The sequence below is a fragment of the Manis javanica genome, chromosome 3 (genome assembly GCF_040802235.1).
Source record: "Manis javanica isolate MJ-LG chromosome 3, MJ_LKY, whole genome shotgun sequence".
NCBI lineage: Eukaryota > Metazoa > Chordata > Mammalia > Pholidota > Manidae > Manis > Manis javanica.
The window spans coordinates 16,241,205-16,269,096 of record NC_133158.1 but is presented as its reverse complement, the minus strand read 5'-3'; the positions used below and the strand labels follow the sequence as shown (position 1 = coordinate 16,269,096).

At 33.6% G+C, this 27,892-nt stretch overlaps 1 protein-coding gene and 1 non-coding gene across 4 annotated transcripts; one reads left to right on the top strand and one right to left on the bottom strand.

Moving 5' to 3' along the window:
* Positions 1-60: 60 nt before the first annotated feature.
* Positions 61-27,074, top strand: TMF1 (TATA element modulatory factor 1). Of its 3 annotated transcripts, XR_012128959.1 has the most exons (18): positions 61-420; positions 2,886-4,105; positions 5,847-5,950; positions 6,584-6,710; positions 8,886-8,991; positions 10,861-11,003; positions 11,221-11,387; positions 11,668-11,824; positions 14,438-14,530; positions 15,187-15,343; positions 18,390-18,582; positions 19,413-19,482; positions 19,706-19,798; positions 20,640-20,741; positions 21,282-21,434; positions 23,087-23,147; positions 23,339-23,464; positions 24,200-27,074. XR_012128959.1 is itself a non-coding variant. In XM_037019242.2 (17 exons), exons 1-17 carry the CDS (start codon positions 279-281, stop codon positions 24,341-24,343), a joined length of 3,297 nt encoding a protein of 1,098 aa, XP_036875137.2. In that variant the 5' UTR covers positions 63-278; the 3' UTR covers positions 24,344-27,074. The 3 variants fall into 3 exon arrangements, 2 of the variants coding, with proteins under 2 accessions (XP_036875138.1, XP_036875137.2); XM_037019242.2 differs by lacking the exon at positions 23,087-23,147 and having other exon boundaries at positions 63-420; XM_037019243.2 differs by lacking the exons at positions 23,087-23,147; positions 23,339-23,464; positions 24,200-27,074 and adding an exon at positions 21,814-23,077.
* On the bottom strand, positions 20,789-20,979 carry LOC118972575 (U2 spliceosomal RNA). Its single transcript, XR_005061608.2, has one exon. It is a non-coding gene; the product is annotated as a U2 spliceosomal RNA (small nuclear RNA).
* Positions 27,075-27,892: the final 818 nt, after the last annotated feature.

Here is a 27,892-nt window from a genome sequence, read left to right as displayed (position 1 = left end):
CTTGACGGAACTCTGGGCTCCCGGATTTGGTGGTTGTGTACGTGGAAGGAGCCAGCGCACGCGCAGTTCGCGCCTGTCTCAGCTGTGCGGGAAGTGCTGAGGGAAGCGTCCGGGGTCGGGGGAGACCGTTGGGGTCATGGCCACTCGCTGACGGGGCCCGCCGGCTGAAGAAGGGGGCGAGGCTGTTCCGCCGCACCTCCCCGGGCCTGAGGCCGGTCGGCCTGGCCCCCGGCCTTCCCTCTCCGTGCAGCCGCGGCACTGCCGCCTGAGGCGGGGAAATGAGTTGGTTCAACGCCTCCCAGCTCTCCAGCTTCGCGAAGCAGGCCCTGTCCCAGGCCCAGAAGTCCATCGACAGGGTCCTGGACATCCAGGAAGAGGAGCCGAGCGCCTGGGCCGAGACCATTCCGTACGGAGAGCCGGGTGAGGGGGAGGCGCCGGGTCCCTGGGCTCGCGCGGTTGTCTGGGTGGCACACAGGTGACGGTGTGGGCGGGGTTCCTTCCGCGCTGAGAGCGCTCCGAGGAAGGTATTTCTCCCCAGCCCGTCCACGCACGCCGATTTTGTCTGTAAGATGGTCTTCGCCTTTTCCGTGAGGGAGAATCCAGCCCCAGGTTCCCCCTTGCCTGTGGCCCTGAGTGAGGGTCCTGCCGGCTTCGGGTGACGGGGACTGGATTTGTTTGTCTTGTCCTCACGCCGTCCCTGGACGTAGCTGCAAACACACGCGTCCAGGGCTGGAATTGCTGCGCGCTTCGGGCACTGTTTGGAGCCAAGATCTAAAGTCACTCAACAGAGACAGGAAGAACAATTGCTAACATTAAGTGAGCACTTCGTGCTTGGGGGCGCAAAATGTGCTTTTTTATGGCTTTCTCATCTGCAAAACAGCTCCTGGTTAGGTTCATTATTATCCATGTTTTACAGAAGAGGAAAACGAGGCTCAGAAAGGCTAAGTAACTTCCTTTAGGCCACTCAGCGAGCGAGGGGCAGAATATGTTGGCGATGTCACCCGTGGAAACGATGGCCCGTCAATTTTGGGTTGCATCACAATTTATTTACAAATTACTGTATCATTCTTTGTGAGATTCGTTGAGCTTAGTCGTTCCGGGATCCTCAGTCGCTTTTGGTTCAAGTTTAAGGAACAGTTTAGCATTTTGGTGTGTGTGGTAAAGATTCTGTAGATTTCTCGGGGTGTGAAAAAGAATTGTTACTCTCTACTACTCCTTTCTGGTTTCTGCTTTTAATTTTATATTGTTGAAGTCAGGACCTAAGTTTTTGGTACCTATAAAGATTATTGGTTCACGTGTGTATGTCCTGTCATGATCTTACTATTTTTTACAAGATGTTATATGGCCTGGTTGAGTAGCTCAACTTCCTTTTTCATGCCTACCTACCTGACATTTGAATGGCTGAACTTTAAAGAAGACAAGTTTTAAATAAAAGCGTACTTGTTTTATGAAACCTGGGGCTTGAATCATGCTATATGATTCATTTTTTATAAATAGAGTATCCAGAATAGACTCAACTTTTAGTGAAATACCATAAATGTTTATTGATCACGTGTTTTACATGTCACTCAAAGATTACCAAAGTTTAAAATGGAGTAATTGAACTGGTTATCAGATAATACTGAAATTTATATGAAACATTCTCCAAGAGGCAAATTTAACTTCTTCATTCATTATGATGACTTTATCAACTAATTTGAAGACTTAATCATGCTTGTTTTTTTGCATCTTTAGTTTTGATTTTCTCCTTTTTTTATTTTCACATACTGAACAAATGGGTATAAAACTGTCCCCAAAGCAAAGTTTTCTACATACCTCTGAAGTCATACTGAAGGATAAACTTTAATATAGGGATTGATCATTTTTAAGAGCTTTTAGGTATTTGTGCTTTCTGCACTAACTTCTAATTGTGCATGATTCGTGATAATTCTGCTCGCTTTTGAATTTAGAAAAGGCAGGATTTTTTTTTAAAGAAAATGCTTTATTTAAGCGGATATGCCATTTCTTTTTATCATCAGGTTTTTTTGTAGCATCTATTTCTGTGACTGATAAAATGACCTTTTAAAAAGTTTTACCAAAAAAAAAAAAGTTTTACCCAGAAAGTAGTTAATTTCTCCTTAGTGTTTCTTAAAATCTTAGTGTAAACTACCATCTGTTTCAAAAACCAATACATCTTTTAAAAAATGCACATTTCTGAAATTCATATGAGCTTCTAACTGCTGACACCATTTGGAATTTAGGAAGGGAACAAAACTTTCTTGTCGAGTGGGTTTGGAGAGTGGCACTTGGAGAATGAGCTTTTCATTAAGTGGGTAAAAAAGAATTTGTCCTCTAGAGGTTACTGTTACCATCAATTTGCTTTGATCTTGGAAAGGACATTTGTCACCAGTATTTTGGGTTCAGTTTGTGAGTTTTGCCCTTTGTCTAGCTCATAATTATGTTTTTCTAGTTGAAAATACAAGAATAAAATTAATATGAAGTTAGCTGAATAGAAGGTAGGGTCAATTTCCATGACTGCAGGGCACCTGTAAGTGATAATACTGCCTATGATGGTGAGATACATCATGTATGAATCTTGCACTTAGCATAGGTGATATAATATAAGCCATTACTTTCTTAATTTGTTGTGGGAGAGAAACATACTTGTTTCTGGTAGATCCGCTCACTCTGGTCTTTTGTCTTTGCTCCTAGTTCCTCTTGGACAAATCCACACCATTTTTCCCAAAGTTAACCCATGAACTAGTAAGCAAGGAATTTAACAGGTGCAAATTATAGGTTTTATTCTATAGGTTTTCTTTTTTTAAAAATCTATTTTAACTTCTATAATGATTGTAATATAATATATGTATGTAATTTTTTCTTACTTTTCTTTTTTTTGGTCAAAGGAATAAGTCCTCCTGTCAGCGGAGGATGGGATACATCAACCTGGGGGTTAAAGTCCATCACTGAACCTCAGAGTCAACCAGTAGCCTCTCCAAAAGCAATTACAAAGCCAGTTCGGAGAACTGTGGTAGATGAATCTGAAAATTTCTTCAGTGCCTTTCTGTCTCCAGCAGATGTTCAGGCCATTCAGAAGAGTCCAGTGGTATCAAAACCGCCAGCAAAATCACAACGGCCAGAAGAAGAAGTGAAAAACACCTTACAGGAATCGTTGCACACTGGGCAGTCAAGAACAAGTGAAACAACGGAGTCAAAAGTAAAAGACCCTTCTCCATGTGTGTCCGGGGAAGGTCTGGCATTAGATAGTATGTCACCTAAAACTGAAGGCAGGCATGAAGAAACTATTAATAAAGAATCTGATATGCAGGTGTCAGTCATGCCTCTGAAAGTATCTGAAAGTGCAATTAATGTGAAAATAACCAGGGAAAACATATCTAATAATATGTCTACATCTAATATGTCTACGCAGTCTCTCACAAAAGAAACAAAGGACATGCCTTTGGAACCTAAGGAGCAAAAACATGAAGACAGACAGAGTAATACACCTTCTCCTCCTGTTAGCACCTTCTCATCAGGTACTTCTACCACCAGTGATATTGAAGTTTTAGATCATGAGAGCGTAATAAGCGAGAGCTCAGCAAGTTCAAGACAAGAGACAACAGATTCAAAATCAAGTCTTCACTTGATGCAAACATCTTTTCAGCTTCTCTCAGCATCTGCTTGTCCTGAGTATAATCGTTTAGATGATTTCCAAAAACTCACTGAGAGCTGTTGCTCATCTGATGCTTTTGAAAGAATAGACTCCTTTAGTGTACAGTCATTAGATAGCCGTAGTGTAAGTGAAATCAATTCAGATGATGAATTGTCAGGCAAAGGATATGCTTTAGTACCTATTGTAGTTAACCCTTCAACTCCAAAGACTAAAATAGTTGAATCTGTTGAAGGAAAATCTGAAGAAGCAAATGAAACATTAATTATACCCACTGAAGAAACAGAAATGGAAGAAAGTGGACGAAGTGCAACTCCTGTTAACTGTGAACAGCCTGATACCTTGGTTTCTTCACCAATAAATGAAGGACATACTGTCTTAGACAAGGAGACCAAGCAGTGTGAAGCTGCTGAAAGTCAGCCAGAGGCACTTTCTGAGAAGGAAGATGTTTGCAAGGTAACTCTAGAAAGCAGAAGGGGACTTTTGGATGTGCTTTTCAGAGATTAAATCATTACTTTTAATATTCAGTGACATACAATGATTTGTACTGATTTAAAAAGACAGGTATAAAAAAAAAAGATATTTTGCCATTTAAATGTGCAGGAGGGACCTTAATATGGAAGCATTATTGATACTTAATTATTTAAAATTCCTCCAGGCAGCTGTGGTAACATGAGTTGATATTCCTAGTATAACTTAGCCTAAAAGTTTCCTTCTTACACCTTCAACTCTTGAGCCCTTATCACCTTAAAATTCTCTTACAGTATGCTCATTAATTTGTCAATTTGCAAAGGACTGTCATATGTTTACACATATCTTCAACTCCTTTACAGATAGAATTGCTAAAACAAGTCTAAATATTATATGGCTTTTCTTATATCAAAATTTTTTTGCATGTTCACATTATTTGTTGTAAATCTTAAATGAAAAATTTAGTCTTTAACTATTGATGTTTTCCCATTTTTATTAATGGATTCAGTTTGTTTTCTCATTTATGTTATTTTTGATACTTCTACTGATAGCTGTCTTACATGAATAAAAAGGGGAATGTCCAAGGAACAAAGGCATTGCGTAAGAATGACAGATTGCTTCTGCCTGATATGTGAAAAAGGAAAATGGTGTCAGTTCCTTAACATGAAGTCACAGTTGTGGTTTTTCCTATGATTTTTAGATATAGAAATTGAGTTGGATCTGGCATCTTTAATAGACGCCTCTGAGATATAGGATGTCTTGAAGAAATGTCCTGTAAGTGCCATGTATTGAATTATTTAATGTAAAAAAAGTGCCAGATTCTGTTACCTCGGTTTAATCTTATTCACAAACAAAATGCCATGCTGTATCTGTAATAGCAGTTTGAATTCTTAGAAACCAACAATATTTTGTATCAATAAGATATTTTTGAACTGTTTTCAGAAGGTAAGTGGTTTCTAAATTAATCTAGACCTAAATCAGGTAAGGCTTCTTTATAGTAGAAAAAGTCAGCATTCCTCCCCTCATACACAAATTTATCATTGCTTCAGCAGGACCAAGCAATAATTTATTCTAACCATCCCTTTTGGTTTAGCTTTATACTGATATATTCTGGAGATTAAAAATTTTTTATGTAAATTCTGGATATTTTCTAAAATTACTTTTTTTAATGAATATATTGTATTAAAAATTACATGTTTGCATTAAAAAATAATGCAAATGGAAAAACAGACAGTTGTATATCCACTACCCAACTAAGATACAGAAGATTACTAGAGGCTTTGACTCCCCCATTTGATCTCTTGATTGCATCTATTTCCCTCTTTTGGTGAATATGCACACAGTTCCTAGATGTTTGATGTTATACACAGACACACTGCCTTAAATGTTCTTGTACACTTAAGCAAGAATTTCTTCTCTAAGGTATACCTAGAAGTGGAATTTTCTACATGAAAGTGTATGTAGATCTTTAACTAGGTGTTGCCTAATTGTTCTCCAAAGATTTGCTATTTTATACTCCTAACAGCTGTGTGGTTGTACTAATTTATATTCTGCCAGCTGTATATGAGTTCTTGTTCTCTCTCCACTGTGTTCGCAATATTGTTTTAATTCTCTTTATGAGATGTTGTTTTTCTGTTTGTTATAGTTGTTAGGTCACCTTAACAACCCATTAGCTGCATGGCCTTTTAAATTTAAATGTTTGACTTTGTATATTCTCCTTATCCAGAAAGTTGAATTTCTGAATGAGAAACTGGATAAAAGGGAGGCTCAGTTATTATCTCTTAGTAAAGAAAAAGCACTTCTAGAAGAAGCCTATGATAATCTGAAAGAGTAAGTATTTTATACATGTGAATAATTTTACACATTTGGTAGAGGCTCAGATACTTGGTTATTATTTAAGAATGTGTTTTACTTTTTATAATTTAATGTGTTTGTAATTATTGAAAATTGAATAGCCTTTCAGTTCTAACCTTAGAGATTAGTTTTTTTTCCTCAAAATATCTTTACCATTATATTACCTTTGGCATTAAAGAACAGAAACAAAAACCCTATCAAAACAAACCTCTTTCCCTTTATTATTAATAGTCTTTCAATTTTAGAGATCTAAAACATATATTTAAAGAAAACTGGTATTAAAAAGTTACTTAGTATTGGTTTGCTTTAAGGAGGTGATTGGTAAAATGTGACACAATAAGATTCAAAAATGAAAAATGTATTCTTATTTTCCATGTCAAATATTGGTGACATTTTCAGTATCTAATGGGTTTTCTTTGAGATGTTTTAAAATAAATTAAGCAGGTAATTTTTCTCTTAAAAGTTAGCAGGCCTAAAAGTAATCTATTTTCATAAGGCACATTTTGAAGACAATATTATTTTCGTTTTGCAAACTGAATTCATGTTGATCTTGTTATTGTTGGAATATATAAACAACTATCCTCAGTCTCAGTGTTATTTTAAATTTAGTGAAATGTTCAGAGTGAAAGAAGAAAGCATCAGCATTTCTTCCTTGAAAGATGAGTTTACTCAAAGGATTGCAGAAGCAGAAAAGAAAGTTCAGCTAGCCTGCAAAGAGAGAGATGCTGCTAAAAAGGTAATGGCTTTTTAAGTCACACTAATTAAACTCTATAGAGACACAGATTTTTGAGGAATGCATCATTATATTTTGATATTAGAAAAAGAAGATGAAAAGGATACCATGTAGCATATTGACCCCTTAATAGATTTTTCAATACCTTTAGAATACAGATTTTTGATACTTAAAAAAAATGAAGCAAATATTCGTGTGATTTATGTATAAGTCCTTGCAAAATACTAGCAAAGGATCACTACAATAATTTTTGTATATGATAATTCCATCAGAATAAATAACACTTAAATCTAAATGGACTATACAAATAAAAAAAGATCTTTAGTCGTATTTATTTTCCTACTGCTTCAATCATATATATATATATATTTCTTCAAGTCAAAGTAATTTTAAAATAAAAATTGTTAATGGCTAGTGACTCCTGGGAGGCATAATGTTGGTTTATTCTAATGTAAGATTTCTCAGCTTCAACACTATTAACATTTTGTGCTAGATAATTTTATGCCTTGTACATTGTAGGGTGTTTATCAGCATCATAAGCCCCTACCTGCAATATAGGAGCATCAGCCTCCCCTCTCCATTTTCCACCTCTAACCACTCTTGCCTCAGTTGTGATCATTGAAAATGCTGCCAGACATTGTCAAATGTCTTTTTGGGAGCAAAAGCATTCCTGGTTGGGAACCATTGTTCTAATTCTTATAATTTGGAACAGTTGGCTATTTCAGGAATTTGTAACCACCTAAGGTTAGTAATTGTTGCTTATATCCTGTTAGTAATAACATTTCCAGCACCTGCTCTTCTAATTTAGGATGTTTTCCTCTTGACCAATGTTAATGTTACTATTTATTTATTACTTTTATGTCTATACTCTTACAGAAGAAATATGTCATATACTTCCATCTGTCTGGTTGTTTTAATTAGCTCATTTCAGACACTAACAATAAGCTGAGACTACATTGCCAACCTACCTCTTCTTGATCCTACTGTATTCCATCTGCACTAATCTAATCAAGAAATTAGATTTTAAGTGATGCTTGTTTCCTTAGTGCACTTTGAGTTGTAAATATGAAATAGATACAAACCATTAATATAGGTGGGAAAAATTTGGGCCCTAAGTTTTAACACAATTTATATACACTGCCATGTATGAACCTCCTGTTTAGGATCCATAGGCAATTTAAAGGTGAAAGGAATTACCTTAAATTAAGAATTTGCTTTTCTAGTAATGGAAGACAGATAATATCAACTGAATGAAATACGTTATATATAGAGATGAATAAGCAGTTTGGAATGGTGTCAGAGAGGTTGAATTCTGACCAGGGGAATTGAGGAGGATTTCATGGAAGACAGGACATTCTTACCGGACTTTGATGGATTAATCAAATTTTGATAGTTGGAAAATGGACAGTAATATTCTGGATAGTTCAAAGCATGGTCTTTGGGGATTCACACACCTGGGTTCAAAGTGTAACTCTTACATTTAATAGCTCTCTGGCCATCAAACTTTACTCAGTAAAGTGCCTCCCTCATGGGAAGGTTGTGAGGATGAAATGATAATGGGTACAAAGCATGGCTTAAATACTTACTAAATAAAAATTTGTTGTTTTTAGTGATTGTTTAGTTTCAGAGCATCATGTAAAATCAAACTAAGTCAGAACACTTCTAATATCAGCATACTTTCCATTGTAGTTTTGAAAGATAAACTCTATTGACATGTTTTTGTTGAACCTCTTTATTAAAGTAGATTGAACCTTATATAATCATGTTTTACTTCTCATTTCACAACACACTAGGAAGGGGAGTGAGTTTTAGATGAGGAAAAGAAATACAGTGAGAAATGCACACATGCTATTTGAAATGTTCCAAATATAATGCTTAACTGAGGAAAATACGTATTGAGTTACCAAGGATGGGGACTGAAAGTTAACTTACTATGTAGCATTTCCATTCTCATATTAAAATCTGTTTATATCTGAATTCAGGTTTTCTGTATCATTTTCAAAGCTGTTCACTTAGTCTTAATTAACCAAGGAAATAGACTCAGGTTACCAGAACAAAACTTAAGGATTCTTATAGAAAATGTGATTATTGGTGACTTCTTTGAATATGGAAAAAAATTGGGAAAATGCCCCAAATGAAAGTAATTCTTTATGGTATCCACATTTTTTTTTAAATTAGGAAATCAAAAGTATAAAAGAAGAACTTGCCACTAGATTAAATAGTAGTGAAACTGGAGACCTTTTGAAAGAGAAAGATGAACAGATCCGAGGATTGATGGAAGAAGGTGGGTATCTGATTGATTATGAAAACTTTTGTAAGAACAGGAAGAATATCGAATATCTGCCAAAGTGACTAGCTGCTATTCCCTAATAAAAAATAATTTGGCAGTAAGGAATTGGACCTCAACCTCAGAAATGGTAGGTCATAACTTATGGAAGAAAGGGAAGCAAGATGCATAGAGACAGGAATATATGCAGCTTTTTGTTTCTAAAAGGTAAAAAATAACTTCTTGAAAAATAAATAGAAATTTGTGCTTCCCCAAGAAAGTTTGTAACAAGTTTTAGAGCCTGTTGTTTAAACCAAGGTATTCGAAGGTTATAATTCTGGAATTTATATAGTATCTGAATCTTTAGCTTGGTATCACTGTATTGTTCTGGCATTTAATAGTAAATTTTTCATTACATTCACATTTTGATTTTTCAGTTATTAAATACACTGTGAAAAGATTTATAATTAGTAGGCATATGGAAATTAAAGATCCTTCATGAGATAAATGATTGCAAATGTATCCTGAATTAATTTCTCTATAATATCATAGGAAATTGTGAAAAGGTGGTTAAGTGAATTTTTCTTAAAGGTTTCCTAGTTATAAAAATAAAAATACTTGTCTACTTGTAGAAATTATTGAAGTTATAGTAAGTATATGAAGAAAGAAAAAATCATAATCCAGTTTTATAAGGAACTATTATTCTAGTACCTTTTTATTGCATTGTAATACATTTTTAAACATAATTAAGATCATATATTTGATTTGCAATCTTACACTTCCCTATTCCTTTAAATTCTTTGATATCATTATTAATGGCTATAGTAAAGCCCATTATGTGAATATATCATGATTCGTTTTACTGTTTTCCTGATGTTGTACATTAATTTCTAAAATGTTAATACTACAAATAGTTGTGGGATGAACATTTCGTGCCTACATCACTGAATTTAAGTGACTTTCCAGAGTAAGTGTTTGAGGACAATTGGAAACAATCCCCTCATTGGTGATATTGTGCCCCTGCCACTCCATCCCATCAGTGCATACATGTCAGCCTGTACCACAGCTGGTGATGCCAAAACTGAATGTTTGGTTATGTGGTAACAGCCAGATTGCTCCATTGTAAGAGCACATTTTCCTCTTTGTAATTCCTGAGTAATGTGTGGAAGGATTCTTTAAGACTGTAAATATCCTGTTTCCCATCATCCTTCCAACTAATAATTGTAGGATTCCTTGATGATTCTAGTCCAAATCAGTTTTACATTGGTGGTGACACTATTGGTTTTTAAAATATTCTACCATATTTAAAGAAGGTGTGGTATATATATATATATATACAATGGAAAATTACTCAACTGTAAGAAAGAGGGAAATTTTGCCATCTGTGACAATATGGATGGATCTAGAGGGCATAATGCTGAGGGAAATAAGTCAGAGAAAGACATGCCATATGATTTCACTCAATATTTGGAATCTTATAGATAGATACAGAGAACAAACAGTCGCGGAAAGGTTTGGGGGTAGCAGGATAGACAAAATAGGTGGAGAAGATCAGGAGATAAAAACATTTAGTTAGAAACTAGGTTAAGTCACAGGAATGAAAGGTACAACATGGGAAATACAGTAAAAAATATTGTAAGAACTTGGTGTAGTGACAGATAGTAACTACGCTTATCGTGGTGAGCATTTTCTGATATATGTAATGTTGAATCACTGTGTTGTACACCTGTAAGTATTAGGATATTATGTCAGTTGTACTTATTTTAAAAAATATCAGATATTTTAAATAAAAAAATTCTATCATTTTATGTCACTGATCAGATAAAACATTCTTTTCAGATTCTTAGAGAATCATTATTTGATTTTATACTTTTTTGCCCTTGTCAGGAGAAAAGCTTTCAAAACAGCAACTGCATAATTCTAACATCATTAAGAAATTAAGAGCTAAAGACAAAGAGAATGAAAATATTATTATGAAGCTGAACAAGAAAATAAAAGAGCTAGAAGAAGAACTGCAGCATTTAAAACAGGTGAATATTAACTCTTCTCTGCATATCAATATAATTGCTTCCTCTGTGAACATTTGGAATTATTGGGGTATGTCATGTGGAGGAATTTTTCAAACAATTTAATAGATGAATGTTAAAGATTTTTATTTAATATTGTAATACTTGGGATTCCTGGAATACAGTTATTTACCATGGTGCTATTTATTGAAAAACATGGCTGTTTGTTTTTATAATACAGGTCCTCGATGGCAAAGAAGAGGTTGAGAAACAACATAGAGAAAATATTAAAAAACTAAATTCTGTGGTTGAACGCCAAGAGAAGGATCTTGGCCGACTTCAAGCAGACATGGATGAACTTGAAGAAAAGAACCGAAGTATACAGGCTGCTCTAGATAGTGCATACAAGTAAGAAAGTGAACAAATGTACAACCCATTTCAAATCGATCATCAGAGCAGGATGTTGAAGAAATAGTTTTCCGGTACCTGACCACTGACACCAAGTATATCAACTTGTAACTGGTCAAAGCAAGTTCAGCAGAGTCCTTACCATAGTCAGTGTTTACTGTGTGGTAAATCCTCCATCACTGTGTAGCTCTCAGGGTACTCTGCATGGAAACTTCATTAATTGTCTGTGTAATTAATGGTATATTATTTTAAATAACAATTGTTGATGTGATTTTTTAAGGGAACTTACTGATCTCCACAAAGCCAATGCCGCAAAGGAGAGTGAGGCACAGGAGGCTGCCCTGAGTCGTGAAATGAAGGCTAAGGAAGAGCTGGCTGCCGCCCTAGAGAAGGCCCAAGAGGCTGCCCGTCAGCAGCAAGAAACGTTAGCAATTCAAGTGAGCAGTGGATGATGACTTAAATGAGGCTTTTAGATCTCTGCAATTCAGTGAATTAATGAATCTATGACCTAATGAATTAATGAGTTGGTTTGAATCCAGCTTTACATAGTGGCACATGTGTTACATATCCTTTATGATACTGTTGGGCATTTTCCTAAAAGTACTGGATTGTGCTATGCTTAAATCAGTTGTGTTGTTTTTTTAAACTGTTCAAGTGATGCTTATAATTTACCGGTATATTGCATAATTTTCTTGTGAATTTTAAACTTATTTGAGAATATTGTGAAAACTAAGGATCCTCTTACTAGAGAAATACATGCAGATAAATACTAAACAGTGCATATTATTTCAGGAGAATTCATGTAACTCCTGAGCTAATTCGTAACATGGGAACCCGTGTACTTCAGATGAAGGAGGAAAACAAAATTTGTTAGATTTTGCCTATGAAATCATAAGTTTTTGAATATTTGGGTTATTCTCACTTTTTGGATATTATGGGTGCTTCTGTGATGATTCATTTGCAAGTTTTTGTGTGCACATATATTTTAAATTCTTCTAGATTATACTCTTGGGTCATGTGGCAACCCTATATTTAGCTTTTTCAGGAACCGTCAAACTTTTTCACAGCAGCTGCACCATTTTAGATTTCCACGAGCAATATGTGAGGGTTTCAATTTTCCTAGGTCATTGCCAGTATTTATTATTATCTATTTTTTTCATTAGAGCCCATTTTGTGGGGGTGAAATGATATCTGATTGTGGTATTAGTTTACATTTTCTTAGATACTACTGATGTGAGCATCTGTTTATGTGCTTATTGGCCACATATTATCTTGAATATTTATTCAAATGTTCAAATCCTTTGCCGATTTTTTAAATTGAGGTGTCTTTTTATTGTTGAGTTCCAAGAGTTCTTTATATATTTTGCACACTAGACCATGATCAGGTACAGGATTTGCAAACATTTTCTACACTCTGCAGGTTGTTTTTACTTACATGATTGTGTCCTTTGATGCACCGAAGTTTTTTAATTTTGATGAAGTCCAGCTTACCTGTTTTTTCTTTTTTTGCTTGTGGATTGGGCATCATGCAGGTTTTCACCTGTTTACTTATAAGTTTTATAGTCTTAGCTCTCACAGTTAGAGCTTTTGTGTGTTTTGATACCAGCACCATTTGTTCAAAAGACTATTATTTCCTTATTCACCTCAGTGCACTTCTGATTTAACTTTACATGAACATGTAGTGCATTTACATGATTCCAAGCTGAGAGCTACACAACAAAATACATTGAGACACCATTTACTTCCAATTTAGCCCCTTCCCATTCCCTTTCTTTGCCTGTAAGTAACTATTTTATTAGTGTTTGGTTTATTTTTTCAGTGTTTCTATTTGTAAATGAAAGAAAAAAAAAATATTTATCTATTTACTTACATACCACCCCCCCACATACATATATATATTTACACACATATTTATTTATATCTTCTTCATCCTTCTAACATAAAATATAGTTTACTATTTAGACTGTTTTTGTGGCTCTCTTTATTTTCTTAAAAATATATCCTGGTAATCATTCCATAGTAGAAAAGAGCTTTTTAAAAAAATTCTTTTTTACGGTTTTTACTTACACAACACTTCATTGTGTGAATATACCATTGTTTAGTCAATTGTTCCTAATATTTTGCTATTTTAAATCATGTATGGCCCATAAACCCCATGTGTTTCTACCACTCTATTACTAGGATAGGTAAACTGTTAATACTTTAAATTAAAAATATGCTAGAACAATAATAAAGAAAAATTGGGGAATGGGAGAGAGAGTGTAATGGGACTACAAATCATAAAGTCTCATCTTTTATAAGTACTTTTATAAGTACTGTGTATTACCTTCTTGTCCTTATCTCCATGTACACATTTTGTAAATAACTGATATCATAAACATTATATTTTTTCCATTTTTAAGATTAATCATAAATTTTTACATGTTTTTAATGTTCATTATAATTTTCAATGGATATATTCTTGTTGCATCAGCATTTGGAAAAATAGATTACTACAGATGGATATTTAGATTATTTCCTGTTTTATTTTTGTTAGTCTAGCTAATAATGTAGCTAGATCTGCTTCCATAGAGTAGATTCTCAGGACTAGGATGACCAGGTTAAGAATTTGTAAAGTCTGATGATTCTTTTAACATGTTGCCATAATGATTTGCCAGAAGGATAGCAATTTGCAGTATGTCCAGCTGTGTATGACTGTAAGCAGCTTGTTTTTATAGCTCTCACAGCTCTTATCATAGTGTACCTCACATTGCAAACATTTATGGATTTATTGTCTCTCCTATATTGTATGGCAGTAGCTGTGTCTTGTACATATTTATATGCCTTTTTTTTTTTTGCCTTACATAGCATTTTTCTAAGTACATATTGACTATACATACACTTTTGGAGTTGTTTGGTGAATGGATATGTGATAATTGTATGTAAAAGCTCATTGGATAGCATAGAGTATTATATGTGAACAGTTACACATAACACAAAATATGTGGTTAGGAAGTTATAGGTAATCTTTCGATACTGTTTGTAGTAGTGTATTGGTTGTTTTCATACAGGTGGGGGACCTTCGGCTGGCACTACAACGTGCAGAACAAGCAGCTGCCAGAAAAGAGGATTATTTACGCCATGAGATCAGCGAACTCCAGCAGGTACTGTCACAGTCTCCTAAGCACAAATTCAAGATGTGTTTTCCTAGAAGTAAGGAATGACTCATTGAGTAATATTCAGAGAATTGAGAAGATACTGCCATGTTTATCATTTTTGTGGCTTATGTGAATAAAATCCAAGTGGGCATCTTAAAAATATATTAGAAAAGCTCTAATTTTTTTATTTTGTTTTATATAAAATAGTTTTATCATAAATTGTGCATTCAGTATTGTTTTTTCATTTGTAATAGCTATTATCAGTTTACTATTTATTATCAGTCTGTCATTATTTTATGCCAGTACTCTATTAGTTTTCAGTCAGTGAACATGCACAGAAAAAAGGTGAGAAAACAGCTGAGACTGATCTTTCTGTTTTATAATACTTGGTAATATGTGGATGAGGAGGCAACTCGTGGAAGGTTTGCATGATACTCTTATTTTATGGTAATTAAAGGCTTTCTTTAGAAATACTTTGTAAAGAAGCACTTAGGTACACTGTTGTGCAGCTGTACTCTAAGGATTGAATAATTGGAAAACAGCTTAATGAAAAACAAATCCTACCTTGGAGAAATAATTTTTTCCCAGAAATCTTTCGTAAGGTTTGTTTTTAGTGTTTTTATTGCTGTCGGTGGTAATGACTTAGGAATTTCATGATTCAGAGACTCCAGGAAGCAGAGAATCGAAACCAAGAACTGAGTCAAAGTGTTTCGTCAACAACAAGACCATTGCTTCGACAGATAGAAAATTTGCAAGCAACTCTAGGGTCTCAGACATCGTCATGGGAGAAGTTAGAGAAGAATCTTTCTGAGAGGCTTGGTAACTACTTTAGTTCTTAAGCTCAATGAAGACGTCCTTTCATCTTGTTTGTAGAATTAGGATAATGGTATAAAATTGAAATTCCTTTGGTCTGATAGTTACATTATGTATCTAACTTGGAGATTTTTACACCTTTTCTTCTTTTACATTTAATTTCTGATATCTTAATTGGTTCATAGTATTTGTTTTCCTTTATGAAATGTGTCAGATACTGTCTACAATACTTGCCTATCATTTTTTCATTCATTTTTACAGTCTATTGCACAGAATTTTTTTCTTGTTCACTGCTAAATGTGATCCTTTCTACCTTGTCTGCAATAGTGTTGGAGGTAAAGATCAGATGTAATTCCAGTCAGTAGTAGAATTTGAAGAGCAGTGACACATTTAAGGAGGATCAGGTTAAATTCTAGTAGTCAGGTGCTATGGAGTCTTAAGATTCTTTTTTTCAGAAATGGCCCAGGTTGTCTTTCTGTGCTGCTGATAAAAACAGAAAATTATTCTTTCAAAATGTTTATTGAAGTACAGATAGGTAGCATATGTTTATATTAGATATTCCAGAAGGTAGCAAATCCTTGAAAAATTCACATATCCATTTTATGCCTAAGACTAACTGTAATTTGAGAGACTTCATGCTATAGTGATACAAGCAGACCTGAATGGTGTCAGGAGACATGCGACTCTGGGTTTTTATGTTTTGTTTTGTTTCAGTCATTCATCCAATCAGTGAGCAAACCACTTACCTTTTCTGGGTAAGTGGCTTTTAAATTATGAGGAGTGAACTAGATTCATGGCTTTCAAACAGTATTCACTAGATCCCTTAGATGTCTTAGGACTAGTGGTCATGGTAAGAGAGAAGCTTGGTAAATATGGTGTTGGGCTCCTCATTTTTTGTGTTGTTAATGAAAGTAGTACCTCCTTTGTTTTTTTGCTTTTTGTTTCATTTTGTTCAAGTTCCATGTAAGATTTTATCTGGATAAGGATTCATCTGCTAAAAAAAAGAAATCACTGATTTGGTGAGCTCTAGAGCTTCATGTATTTAATTTACAGATATAAATGTTCGATCTGCCATTTATCAAAGACAATTTCTTGAGACCCATTTGTTATGTGAGACATCTGAAAATGATGCTTTCTGAAATGAATATTTATTTAGCAGCAAAAGAAAGTTAGAAGCTGTTATTTTGTGGTTTTCAAACTGGAGGTTGTATACTCTCAGGGATGTCTGGTATTGTGCTATAACATAGGAAAAGTCACAGGACAGACTATATAGTGCTGTTATAAATAGGAGCATAGATACAATATCAAATAGAATATAAGATGTGAAATAGAGATATTATTAGGTCTACTTTAGTGGGGGGAAAAAATGAGAAATCTTGCCTTAGTGAAATCTCAGCATCTTACTTGCTAATATATTTTTTGAGGAAATTGTAGATTTGCCTGCAGTTATAAGGAATAATACAGAATGGTCGCCTTCATACTTTACCCAATATTCCCAAATGTTAGCATTTTGCAAAATTATACTGTAATATCAAATAGTGTTTTGACATAGATACAACATACTGATTTTATTTAGATTTCCCATTATACTTTTACTCATTTTTGTGTGTGTGTGTCTGTGTGTGTATTAAGTTCTATGCAATTTTATCATTGTATAGGTTCATGTATCCATCACCATAGTCAAGATGTTGAAGAGTTCCAACACCACAAAGATCCCACATGTTACCCTTTTATGACCACAATTAAACTACCCTTGTGGCCTTCCCTCTCTGTTCCAAATCCTTGGCAACCACTAATGCATCCTCCATTTCTAAAATTTTGGAATTTCAAAATGTTTATGAAAAGAATTGTCTAATAAATATAAGACATTTTGGGATTCACTTTCACTCAATATAATTCCCTGGAGATTCACCCAAGTTACTGTGTATATTAATGATTTAGTCTTTTTATTGCTGAGTGTTTTTCTGTGGTATGTATGTACTACATTTTCGTTAACCACTTATCTGATAAAAGATGTCAGGGCTGATTCTAGATTTTGTCTATAAAGGTAAAGATGCTATGAACATTCATGTATGGGTTTTAGTATGAACATAAACTTTCATTTCTCTGGATAAATGTCATTGCTGGGTTGTAAGGGTAGTTGCATGTGTAGTTTTTTAGGAAAATGCTAAATGCTAAAGTGTTTTCTGAAGTGGCTGTATCTTTGAGGGTAATCCAGTTTCTCCAAATCCTTGTCAGCATTTTGTGTTGTCACAGATATTTTTAGTCATTTGAACAGGTGTGTAGTGGTATCTCATTGTGATTCTAAGTTGCATTTCCCTAATGACTAATGATGTTGAACATCCTTTCATGTTCTTGTTTTCTGTTTGTACATCTTCAGTGAATTGATCTTATCCTTTGCCCATTTTCTAATTGTTCTTATCTTATCTAATTGGACTATTTGTATTCAGTGTTGAGTTTTGATACTTCTTTTTATATCCTAGATACTAGTCTTAGATAATGTGGTTTGCATTTATTTTCTCTAAATCTATAGCTTATCTTTTCATCCAGTTTACATAGACAAAATCTTAAGATTTTGAAGAAGTCCATTTTATCCTTTTTTTTTTTTATGGCTCATGCTTTTGGTGTCAAACCTAGGTATTCTTTGCCTACCCTTAGATACTGAAGATTTATTCTATGCTTTCTTCCCAAAAGTTTTATAGTTTTGTTTTACACTTAAGTTTATGACCCATTTTGAGTTAGTTTTTATATATGGAGTGAAGTTCATTTTTTTGCCTATGGATATCTAATGCACCATCTGTTGATCCATTACTCTTTTAATACATGACTCTACTTTCAGATTGAAGTATTTTGGGGAAAAAGGTTAATCCATACATAAATTCAGATTGGTTCTTTTCTCTCTGTAGGCAGTCCTGCCTTAGGAAATAAATAGTCACAGTTTTAAATATGGTTACTTAGGTCACTAAAAGTTTGAAGTGAAAATCTGCTTGATATCTTGGCCTCTTGGATATATGTATGTATATCTGGCTTTTCTTTTTTATCCTACAATCAGGTGAATCCCAGACCTTGCTGGCAGCAGCAGTTGAAAGAGAACGTGCAGCTACAGAAGAACTCCTTGCCAACAAAATTCAGATGTCCTCCGTGGAGTCACAGAATTCTCTCTTAAGACAGGAAAACAGTAGATTTCAGGCCCACCTAGAGTCAGAGAAAAATAAGCTAAGAAAACTGGAGGATGAAAATAATAGGTGCGCATATTTCTTCAGTTTTATTCTTGGTAGCTTCATGACACTTTGAAGCATTTATAAAAATATGTCATTGGCTTTTTACCTTCATAGCACTGAGAACTAAAAATGCAAGCTTTTAGTGTTTAAAGTTAGTTATTAATAATAGGATTTTATAGCAAGGTAATACTGGGATTTAATAAACCTTACAAAGTCTCTTGAAATTGTGCGGCATGTTCTGTATGTATTTGCATTTTCCAGGGAAAGGCACTTCAATCTGATTTTTAAAAGGAATTTATAACCATAAAATAGTTTGGAGACCACTCAGTGTAGTTATTTTTCTATTACAATGGTTTTAGCAGTGTTCCAGTCTTTCTAAATAAATGTCTGGGCTCTTTGGAACCACAAGCTGTAACATCCATCTATCTGCAATTATATTAAGGCTATATTAGTGTGTTTTTAATCCTTTGAATTCTTCCTTAGAAATTTTACTTTTAAAGAAAGTAGGTAAAAATGATTTATAAAGTAAAGTATCTGAACTTTTGTAAACATCTCATAGATTCCCCTAACAAGCTTTTGTAGAATCTGAACCTATAATAGGATGATGATATTCAAAATTCTTTTTAGAAAGTCTTTTTTTACATGAAATCTTAACCCAGAGCACAAATAAGTAACATGCATAAAAGTAGTAGTTCAGCTTTTGAACAAAACCCATATCATCAGGAAATATACTTGGAAAATAAAGCTAGTAATAAAAATGACTACTAAATATGTAACGAGTTAATAAAGTAGTGAGTTTTTAATAGTCTCTACTATCATTTTTTTGTTTTGTTTAATTCCCTTTGGCTTAATAGGTACCAGGTTGAATTAGAAAACCTAAAAGATGAATATGTAAGAACACTTGAAGAGACAAAGAAAGAAAAGGTATTTCTATTAGTGTGCCCTCTTAGGGCTTCCATTGGAAATGGTTGGGGATGGTGTAGTGAACTAATGAGATGACAAGGTGAAATGGGTAATGTTACTGTTTTTGGAACTTGGTTTTTAGTAGTTAAATAGGAGTATATACTTCATGCTCCTAACTCTGAGATTGACTTACAATGAGGCTTTAGTATTACAGAAATTATCTGACTGTATCTGTCTCCATTAGACACTATTGAACAGTCAGTTAGAAATGGAGAAAATGAAAGTTGAACAAGAAAGGAAGAAAGCAATCTTCACTCAAGAAGCAATGAAAGAGAAGGTACTCAGTTGTGTTTTTTGCTTTGGTTTTGGTTAGTGAGTAGTTGTGGTTAATCATTGACTGTTTTGTTATTTTAGCTGTATTTTATGAATACCATTTCTTATGTCTAAAATCTTATGTCTAAAAGTTGAGTGAGGACTTATAGTAATGTAATCAGTGTCCTGCTCAGAGTGGATGGATCTAAAGTAACTTGAGTTTATCCAAAGAGATCTGCGATTTCAAGGATTTGAATTACAGAAACTCTTGCTCCTTTCTAAATGAATTTTGTGGTTTTTATTTGGCCTATAGGCACCTTGGGAGTAAAACTGGTTAATTCACTTTCTTTCTGGCAGTTTTTGTAAAGTTAGTTTCCTACATTTGAAAGATAGGAATGTACTTGGTAATTAGCATAGTATAGTAAAATTTCCTATGTATACATTGAAATTACTTTTTGAGTTCATTTGGAATTTTTAAAAATACACTAGAATTTAAATGGACAAGCCAGAAGCTGTGTGTGCTTTGTAAAACTCATATGTAGTCTTATTCTAAAGAAATAGGTTTAATTGGTACTGTACATAATATGAACAGTCCATATAATTGTTCCAACAAAAACATTCTCATTACATTAAAAAGGAACCAGATTATGCCGTAATGGAAATGGGTCTTGAGATGATTTGACCAAGTCTATCTACACTTTTAAATTACTAAATATTGTGCCTTTGATTAGACTTCAGAAATCACATTTGTAGCATTTTATGAAGAAATTATGATGAGTCCTGGTCATTAATTCCAGAAAAGTTTCTTACTTTTTTATTTATCATTTTACTCTTTAATCTGAACTGTATTTTTTTTACTCCTTAAGGAAAGGAAGCCATTTTCTCTCTCTAGCACGCCCACAATTTCACGCTCAAGCTCCGTTAGTGGAGTTGACATGGCAGGACTACAAACATCTTTTCTATCCCAGGTAATGCTTTATTTCTTTTTTTTGTTTTTCTTTTTATTCCCCCCTGGAGCGGGTGCACCGTTCCCGGAAGTACTGCAATACCAGGTCGATGCGTGGAGTGGACAGAGCAAGCTCCTATTCCATCTCCCTGCTCCAAAAATCCATTTAATATATTGTCCTCGGATAGAGGATGTATCAGATACTAAACTGATAAGAACAGATACTACACTTGATCTTAGCCAAAAGGCCGAGAAGCGATAATGCTTTATTTCTTATATGTGCTTAGTTCTTAAACTGAGAAGTGATAATGGGAATATGCTGATAGCAGTTTGACTATCAACCATGACCTCACCATTCTGTTGGCAATTTATCTGAATATTTGTGAGGGAGTGCTAATTGCACTGAGAAAATACAGATGATTTTCTGCCTTGGAAAAGAGTAGCAAGATTTAAAACAACATTTTAAAGCAAGAATTGACAGGACCAGTTTGTTTGAGTCTTATAATGGAACACAGTCTGAAATAACTGAATGACTTACATGTGCTTTCTTTAATTAACATAGGATGAGCCTCATGATCACTCATTTGGACCAATGTCTGTCTCAGCAAATGGAAGCAATCTTTATGATGCTGTAAGGATGGGAGCAGGGTCAAGCATTATTGAAAATCTACAGTCTCAGCTAAAGCTAAGGGAAGGAGAAATTACTCATTTACAGGTATTGGGAAAATTAAATGTGTTATATAAGTAAATGAAATTTTGAGGCCCAATAAGTAGCACTCTTCATTTCCACCTGAATTCTCAGCAAATTGAGAAATTAAATGAAATAGTGGCATATGAAGCCCAAAACATATCACGTCTATTCATGATGAAGACTAGTTGGAGATGTTGGTGAGGCTGTGGAGAAAGGGGAACCCTCCTACACTGCTGGTGGGAATGTAAATTAGTTCAACCATTGTGGAAAGCAGTATGGAGGTTCCAAAAAAAAATAAAAATAGAAATACTGTTTGACCCAGTAATTCCACTCCTAGGGATTTACCCTAAGAATACAGGAGTCCAGTTTGAAAAAGACAGATGCACCCCTATGTTTATTGCAGCACTATTTACAATAGCCAAGAAATGGAAGCAATCTAAGTGTCCATCGGTAGATGAATGGATAAAGAAGATGTGGTACATATACACAATGGAATATTATTCAGCCATAAGAAGAAAACAAATCCTACCATTTGCAACAACATGGATGGAGCTAGAGGGTATTATGCTCAGTGAAGTAAGCCAAGCGGAGAAAGACAAGTATCAAATGATTTCACTCATCTGTGGAGTATAAGAACAAAGAAAAAACTGAAGAAACAAAACAGCAGCAGACTCACAGAACCCAAGAATGGACTAACCATTACCAAAGGGAAAGGGACTGGGGAGGATGGGTGGTAAGGGAGGGATAAGGGGAAAGGGGGCATTACTATTAGCACCCATAATGTGGGGGGAGGGCACAGGGAGGGCTGCACAACACAGAGAAGATAAGTAGTGATTCTGTAGCATCTTACTACACTGATGGACTGTGACTGTAATGGGGTATGTCGTGGGGACTTGATTATAGGGGGAATCTAGTAACCACAGTGTTTCTTATGTAAGTGTATGTTAATGATATCAAAAGAAAAAGACTAGTTGGAAAAATAAGCCAAAGAAGCCAGCTAACTGATTGCCAGGACAGGGAGACTTACCTACTCTGTCGTAGGAAATGCTGGGCTGTAATAAGCCTTCCTGTGTGTTGTATAACTGCCCGGTAAGACATACAGGCATCCAGGAGCAGAGAACTCCTTCTGGAGCCTTTTCCAAGCGTGAAAAGAAGATAAATTTCTGAGATGAGCATTCCCATTTTATTCTTTCCAGAGATACCACTTAGATAAGTTGCTCCAGCTCTCCCTGTGAGGAATGAGTAAAGATGATGGGAGAGGGTAGAATCCTGCATACAAAAGGAAACATCCGTAAGTGGGAAGGGAGCATCCTCCCATCTTACCTGCTTTTAACAAATTTAATGCAGTGAGAAATGTTAAAATGTTTTACCTATTTTCAGTGTTAAACTTGATACACTCAAAAGTATCATTATATTATCATATATTAAAAATATTACTCTATTAAAGAAGTTCTTGAATTGGAAAAAAATAAATGAAAATACTTTTCATACCTGTTTGTTTGTGTAGCCCTATATGCTGTGCTTGATTGAGGGTCCAGATTAACTTCTTTAGTAATGACGGTAGATTTTATCAATATGAGCTACACAGTTGGGGCAATATTAAAGTATGTTTTCCTTTCTCTTAGTTTTTGTAGTAATTGAGAGACTGAAATATATGTTCTTTCCTGAGATTACAGAAAAATACAGGGTTGCATTATTTGAAACAGATGATTGGATTTTCTTCATCTCCCTTTCCTGGTAAGCCTTAATGGTATACTTCTGAGGAAAGACGAAACCCTTTTTTTGTAACTATTTGCTCTATCTAAGAAAGAGCTAACCCATGGTTACATGTTGATGTAATTATTTCTGCAAAAATAGCACATTAAATACGTTAGTGGAAGTGTTAAGATATATCTCAATTTAAATTATTTTTTTGTAATGTTTCTCAGGTAGAAATTGGCAGTCTAGAAAAAACACGTTCAATAATGGCTGAAGAGCTAGTTAAATTAACAAATCAAAATGATGACCTTGAAGAGAAAGTAAAGGAAGTACCCAAACTTAGAACTCAGCTAAGAGTAAGTATGCTTCATTTAAGGATGATTCTAAAGTATTTTGATCCAGGTACATTAAATGTCCTATTTTTAATTTACATAAAATGCATTTATGTATGTTAATGATTTCCTTGAAAATTAAAGAAGAATAATATTTAAGTAAAGAACTTTAAAGAATCTTTTATCTTCTTTGTTCCATTACTCATCCTGAAGTATTTTTTACAATAATGGTTAGTCCCAGCATAGGAAAATAACTAGATTTTATTTGTCCAAGACTCATTTACTAATACTGCATTTTGCATGATCTTAGTAGTATTTTGTTCATTGATGTTACAGATATCATCACAATTTGCTTATTTGTTATTAGGAGTCAATGTTACCCCGTATATGAGAATATGTTTTCCTTTGACTCTTCTTGTGGTGTAAGTGCCAGGTAATACTTAAACCAGAATGAACCAGAGACTAAAATTTCATCAAATGGGCTTAAAATAATGAGAGAGATGGATTAAGCTATATATAGGGAGAAGAGTAGATTCAGTGGAGAGAGATGGTAAGAGCGATAGCCACTTGGTTTAGGTTTTTGTTTCTGTTTTTGTTTTAATTTTTTGCTGTTTATTCCAACAGATTGGAGTATGAGTTGAATTTTTATAAAAGCTGACTTTAGACTTTAATGTGTGTACTGTTCATTTATAATGTAAATATAATATTAAAGATGTTAGTAGGGTTACTTAATAAATCGTCAACACATGTATTTTGTAGGATTTGGATCAGAGGTACAACACCATTCTGCAGATGTATGGGGAAAAAGCAGAAGAAGCCGAAGAACTCCGATTAGATCTTGAAGATGTAAAAAATATGTATAAGACCCAAATAGATGAACTTCTACGACAAAGGCTCAGTTAACTTCTAAAAATTACATTCCCATCAATCTGAATGTAAAAAACATTTCGTATTTACATGCAGACTTCCAATAAATTCTTTTATAGACTTAGAGAATGGAATTTGCTGTAGAGTTCAAAAATTGAAAAAACTGTTTTATAGTATATAGTAATACTTGCAGTTAAATTATTTTGTGCAATATTTGAACTTTATTTTTTGGAACTATTCTTTAAAGATTTATTTTTTAAAGCATCCTTTTTTTTTTGTTTGCCTTGAATACTACAGAGATTTATTACTTTATCATCCTACAATATTATTAGGGAAGGAGAGTGGTGTTCATATATTGTATTGTAGATATATAATCTAATTGTATCTAATTTATATGTGTTTGTATATATTAAGGACATTTAAAGTGTGATATTAATGTATTGAAACTTTGAAATCTTTCACACTTAAATCTTCAACATACCTTATTACTACTCATGGAAACAGATATTAGTGTTCTAGTAAAATTAAACCTGTGGTTATTAAATATTGAACTACTTTTTTTTTCTTTTAGAGTAGAAGTCACACTGACACTGTCTGAAGTTAAAGGGTGAATAATTTAAACTTTTAAAACTTTTGTGGTCTGAAAATTTATTTCACCCAGATTCCATAAATAAGTCTGCACAAATTTTGGTATCTATCTGGAGAAAGCTGTAGCTATTCAGAGTTATCTAGGCATGAGTGAAGAGTGAGAAAAATTTACTTATTTTGATTTTGTGATGGTATCAGTAACATTTAAGTGATTTTTGAAGAGGTGTTGTTTTAGTACCCTAAAAAATAAATCTAAAAGTAATAAAATTAACGTAATTTTCTCTTCAAAAATAAATTGTTCACAATTTGTAAAGCCTTATTTTTGGTACATTAAAAATGAATGTTTGATATTACAGAATAACAAAATTAAGAAATTTTAGGGGTTAATTTAAATATGACATTTTGCAATTCTGTGTAATTTATTGTTTCCTTTTTTTTGGAACCTTTAAACACAAAAATAGTGTGGAATAGCTTTAAAAAATACCTATGCCTTCTTCCAAATGTTATTTTGTTCAAAAGTTAACCATGCCGTGTTTTAGACTTCTGAATATTTTGATACATTTTTTTTTTACTGAAAGTCATTTAGCTGCTTTTACTTGCAAATAAAAACGCTAATTTCTAGTTAAATTTAGTTACATTTTAAACACTAGAACTTTGGAATATAGCTAAAAGCAAGGTGTGTTGAAATTGGAATGCTTTTCAGAGCAATTCAAGTGACCTAATTTTTGTATTCCAGACAGTATTTCGGTCACTGGATCTCTGCTTTGTTGCAGTAATAAGTACTTGTTTGATGTGAGCTAAATTCACAAAATTAATTGTATTTTAGTGGTGAAAAGCAATGTAAGAGTTTTTTGTCAGCTTGATTTTTTTTTTTTTAATCAGGGGAGACAAGGAATAACAAGAATGATAGCAATAAGAAATGTACAAAATTAGAAAATATAGGAAACTTAAGTTGCAAAATTTTGTCAAGCATTTGAAACTAGAGTTTAGGAATTATAAAATTGTTCTTTTAAAATATCCATTAGTGGAGAAGAAAGAAAACAGTTGAGAAAGATTGAAGTAAAGCTCCTATACTTTTTAATTTCATAATATTAAACATTCTCTTTTCTTGGTCCTCATATACATTAATAAAATCAATTTCAGATTTTAAGATGTTTTCAATTTATTTAAAAATAATAAACAACTGAGAACAGCTATAAATCTCTGGCTGTATATTACCATAATTGGTTTTCTGTTTCCAAATTTAATAGCTGTCGTGCTGATCTTATTTTATGATATGATTAGTTCTCTCAATATCTTTATAGTGGAAAAGGTATGTTGAATCAGTTTCTTGAAAACCTGTTGAGTGGCAGAATACCTATCGAATACTGGTTGCTGTATTCTGTTGTTTGTCTCTAAAACCTCTCTATTTCACATTCTCATAAAATAATATATTTTAATGGATAAGAAAAAAGTTTTTAATCATATGTTTCCATTCTTGAAAGAGAACAGAAAGATACTATTAATTGTAACAATTTCAAAAGTAAAACAAGGGAGTAAAAGAGGTGTGAACATTGTTGTTTTCCATATAGATAACTAAGCAGAGATTATGGGTGTCCTTCCAACTCCTGGGGAGCTAACTAGAGACTACCATTTCTTTATTTTCCTTGGCCTCTTTATTGAGAACTTCTAGTTGTACAGTGTTTAGCATATGGGACTGTATCACATGTATCTATATTGTGATTTAACATATTCTAAATAGGGGTAATTTTTGACCTAGGGAAATATACATGAGAGTTTGTAGTTAAGTAAAAAGAATGTTCAAGAAAATTTTGTTCTCATGATCTCTCAATTGACATTAGATTTCTTAAATGAAAGTTTTATTCAAATGCTTACTAAAAGCATATGATTTATAGTATTTAGATAATAGCCACAAGAAAAAAGAGAATGACTGCAGATATCCTTATTTTGTTTTATTACCATTTGTCTAGTATATATACATTCATGTTCTTATGTATCATAATTTTTCATTTTCATTTAAAAATTAACCTAACTATTCAGTTTTAAGCTATAACAACTTTAATTTCATGTTTTGTAAAGGGCTAAATATATGATTTTAATTAGATTGTTATTTTATGTTTAAATGAAAGATAATATAAAGAGCATGGATTTGATTTAAATAAAGATTTTAAAATAACAATGTTTTCCATTTTTAATGTAATATAGAGTGGGCAATACCAGTGAATGATGATAGTATTGTTTACGAAGATAGTATGACTTGTATTACTTTGGAACTCATATTTCAAGAAAACAAAGATAAGCCCAAATTTTCTATGAGCTGTATTATTAAGAATATTAGTAGTAAGCATAGTTTTTCTAATGAAGGTATGTCTTTGCAAAACATAATTCTGAGAATTTATTGTAGTAAACAGGTCTCAGATGATTCGTGTCTTAAAAATCTTAAACAGTGTCAAGATATTAGTAAGCGTCTTATAACACTTCAGCATTCAAATAACAACAGGTAAAATAAGTTATCCTCCGTTCATAAATTATCCTGAGCGCATATTTCTTATACTGCTGAGCTGTGCAACTTTGATCCTTTTAAACTACTTTTAAGCTGTTGGCTTACACATACCATTTACTTTTTAGCAAATCAAGATCCCTTGACAAGGGAAAATGGAAATTAAATGTATCTTTCTTCTTAATACTTACTTTTTCTCAAAACAGAAAACCCCAAATGCTTTAGTAATCCACAATTATGCTGCAGATAATGTACTCATATGCTGTCCAGAATTTATTCCCCATACTGCCCCTTTTCCAAGTAAGCTAAATTTAAGTTTAGAATCCTAAAATAATGGTAACCAAGGGGCAATGAGAGGTTTTTCCGTTTTCATAATCTTTAACACTTTTGCTTTTACAGCTAGTGATGGACAGAACATGGCATATAGAGGTATTCTTTTCAATTTTATATAATGGCATATCCATTTGTCTCTTGAAATTACAATCTTAATTTTTAAA

Bases quoted from the DNA above. Each gene is read 5' to 3' on its own strand.
- TMF1 (XM_037019242.2), top strand. From the start codon at position 279: ATGAGTTGGTTCAACGCCTCCCAGCTCTCCAGCTTCGCGAAGCAGGCC. The intron at 15,344-18,389 runs GTAACTACTTTA...TCCTACAATCAG, and splicing joins GAATCTTTCTGAGAGGCTTG to GTGAATCCCAGACCTTGCTG. The intron at 20,742-21,281 runs GTAATGCTTTAT...TAATTAACATAG, and splicing joins AAACATCTTTTCTATCCCAG to GATGAGCCTCATGATCACTC.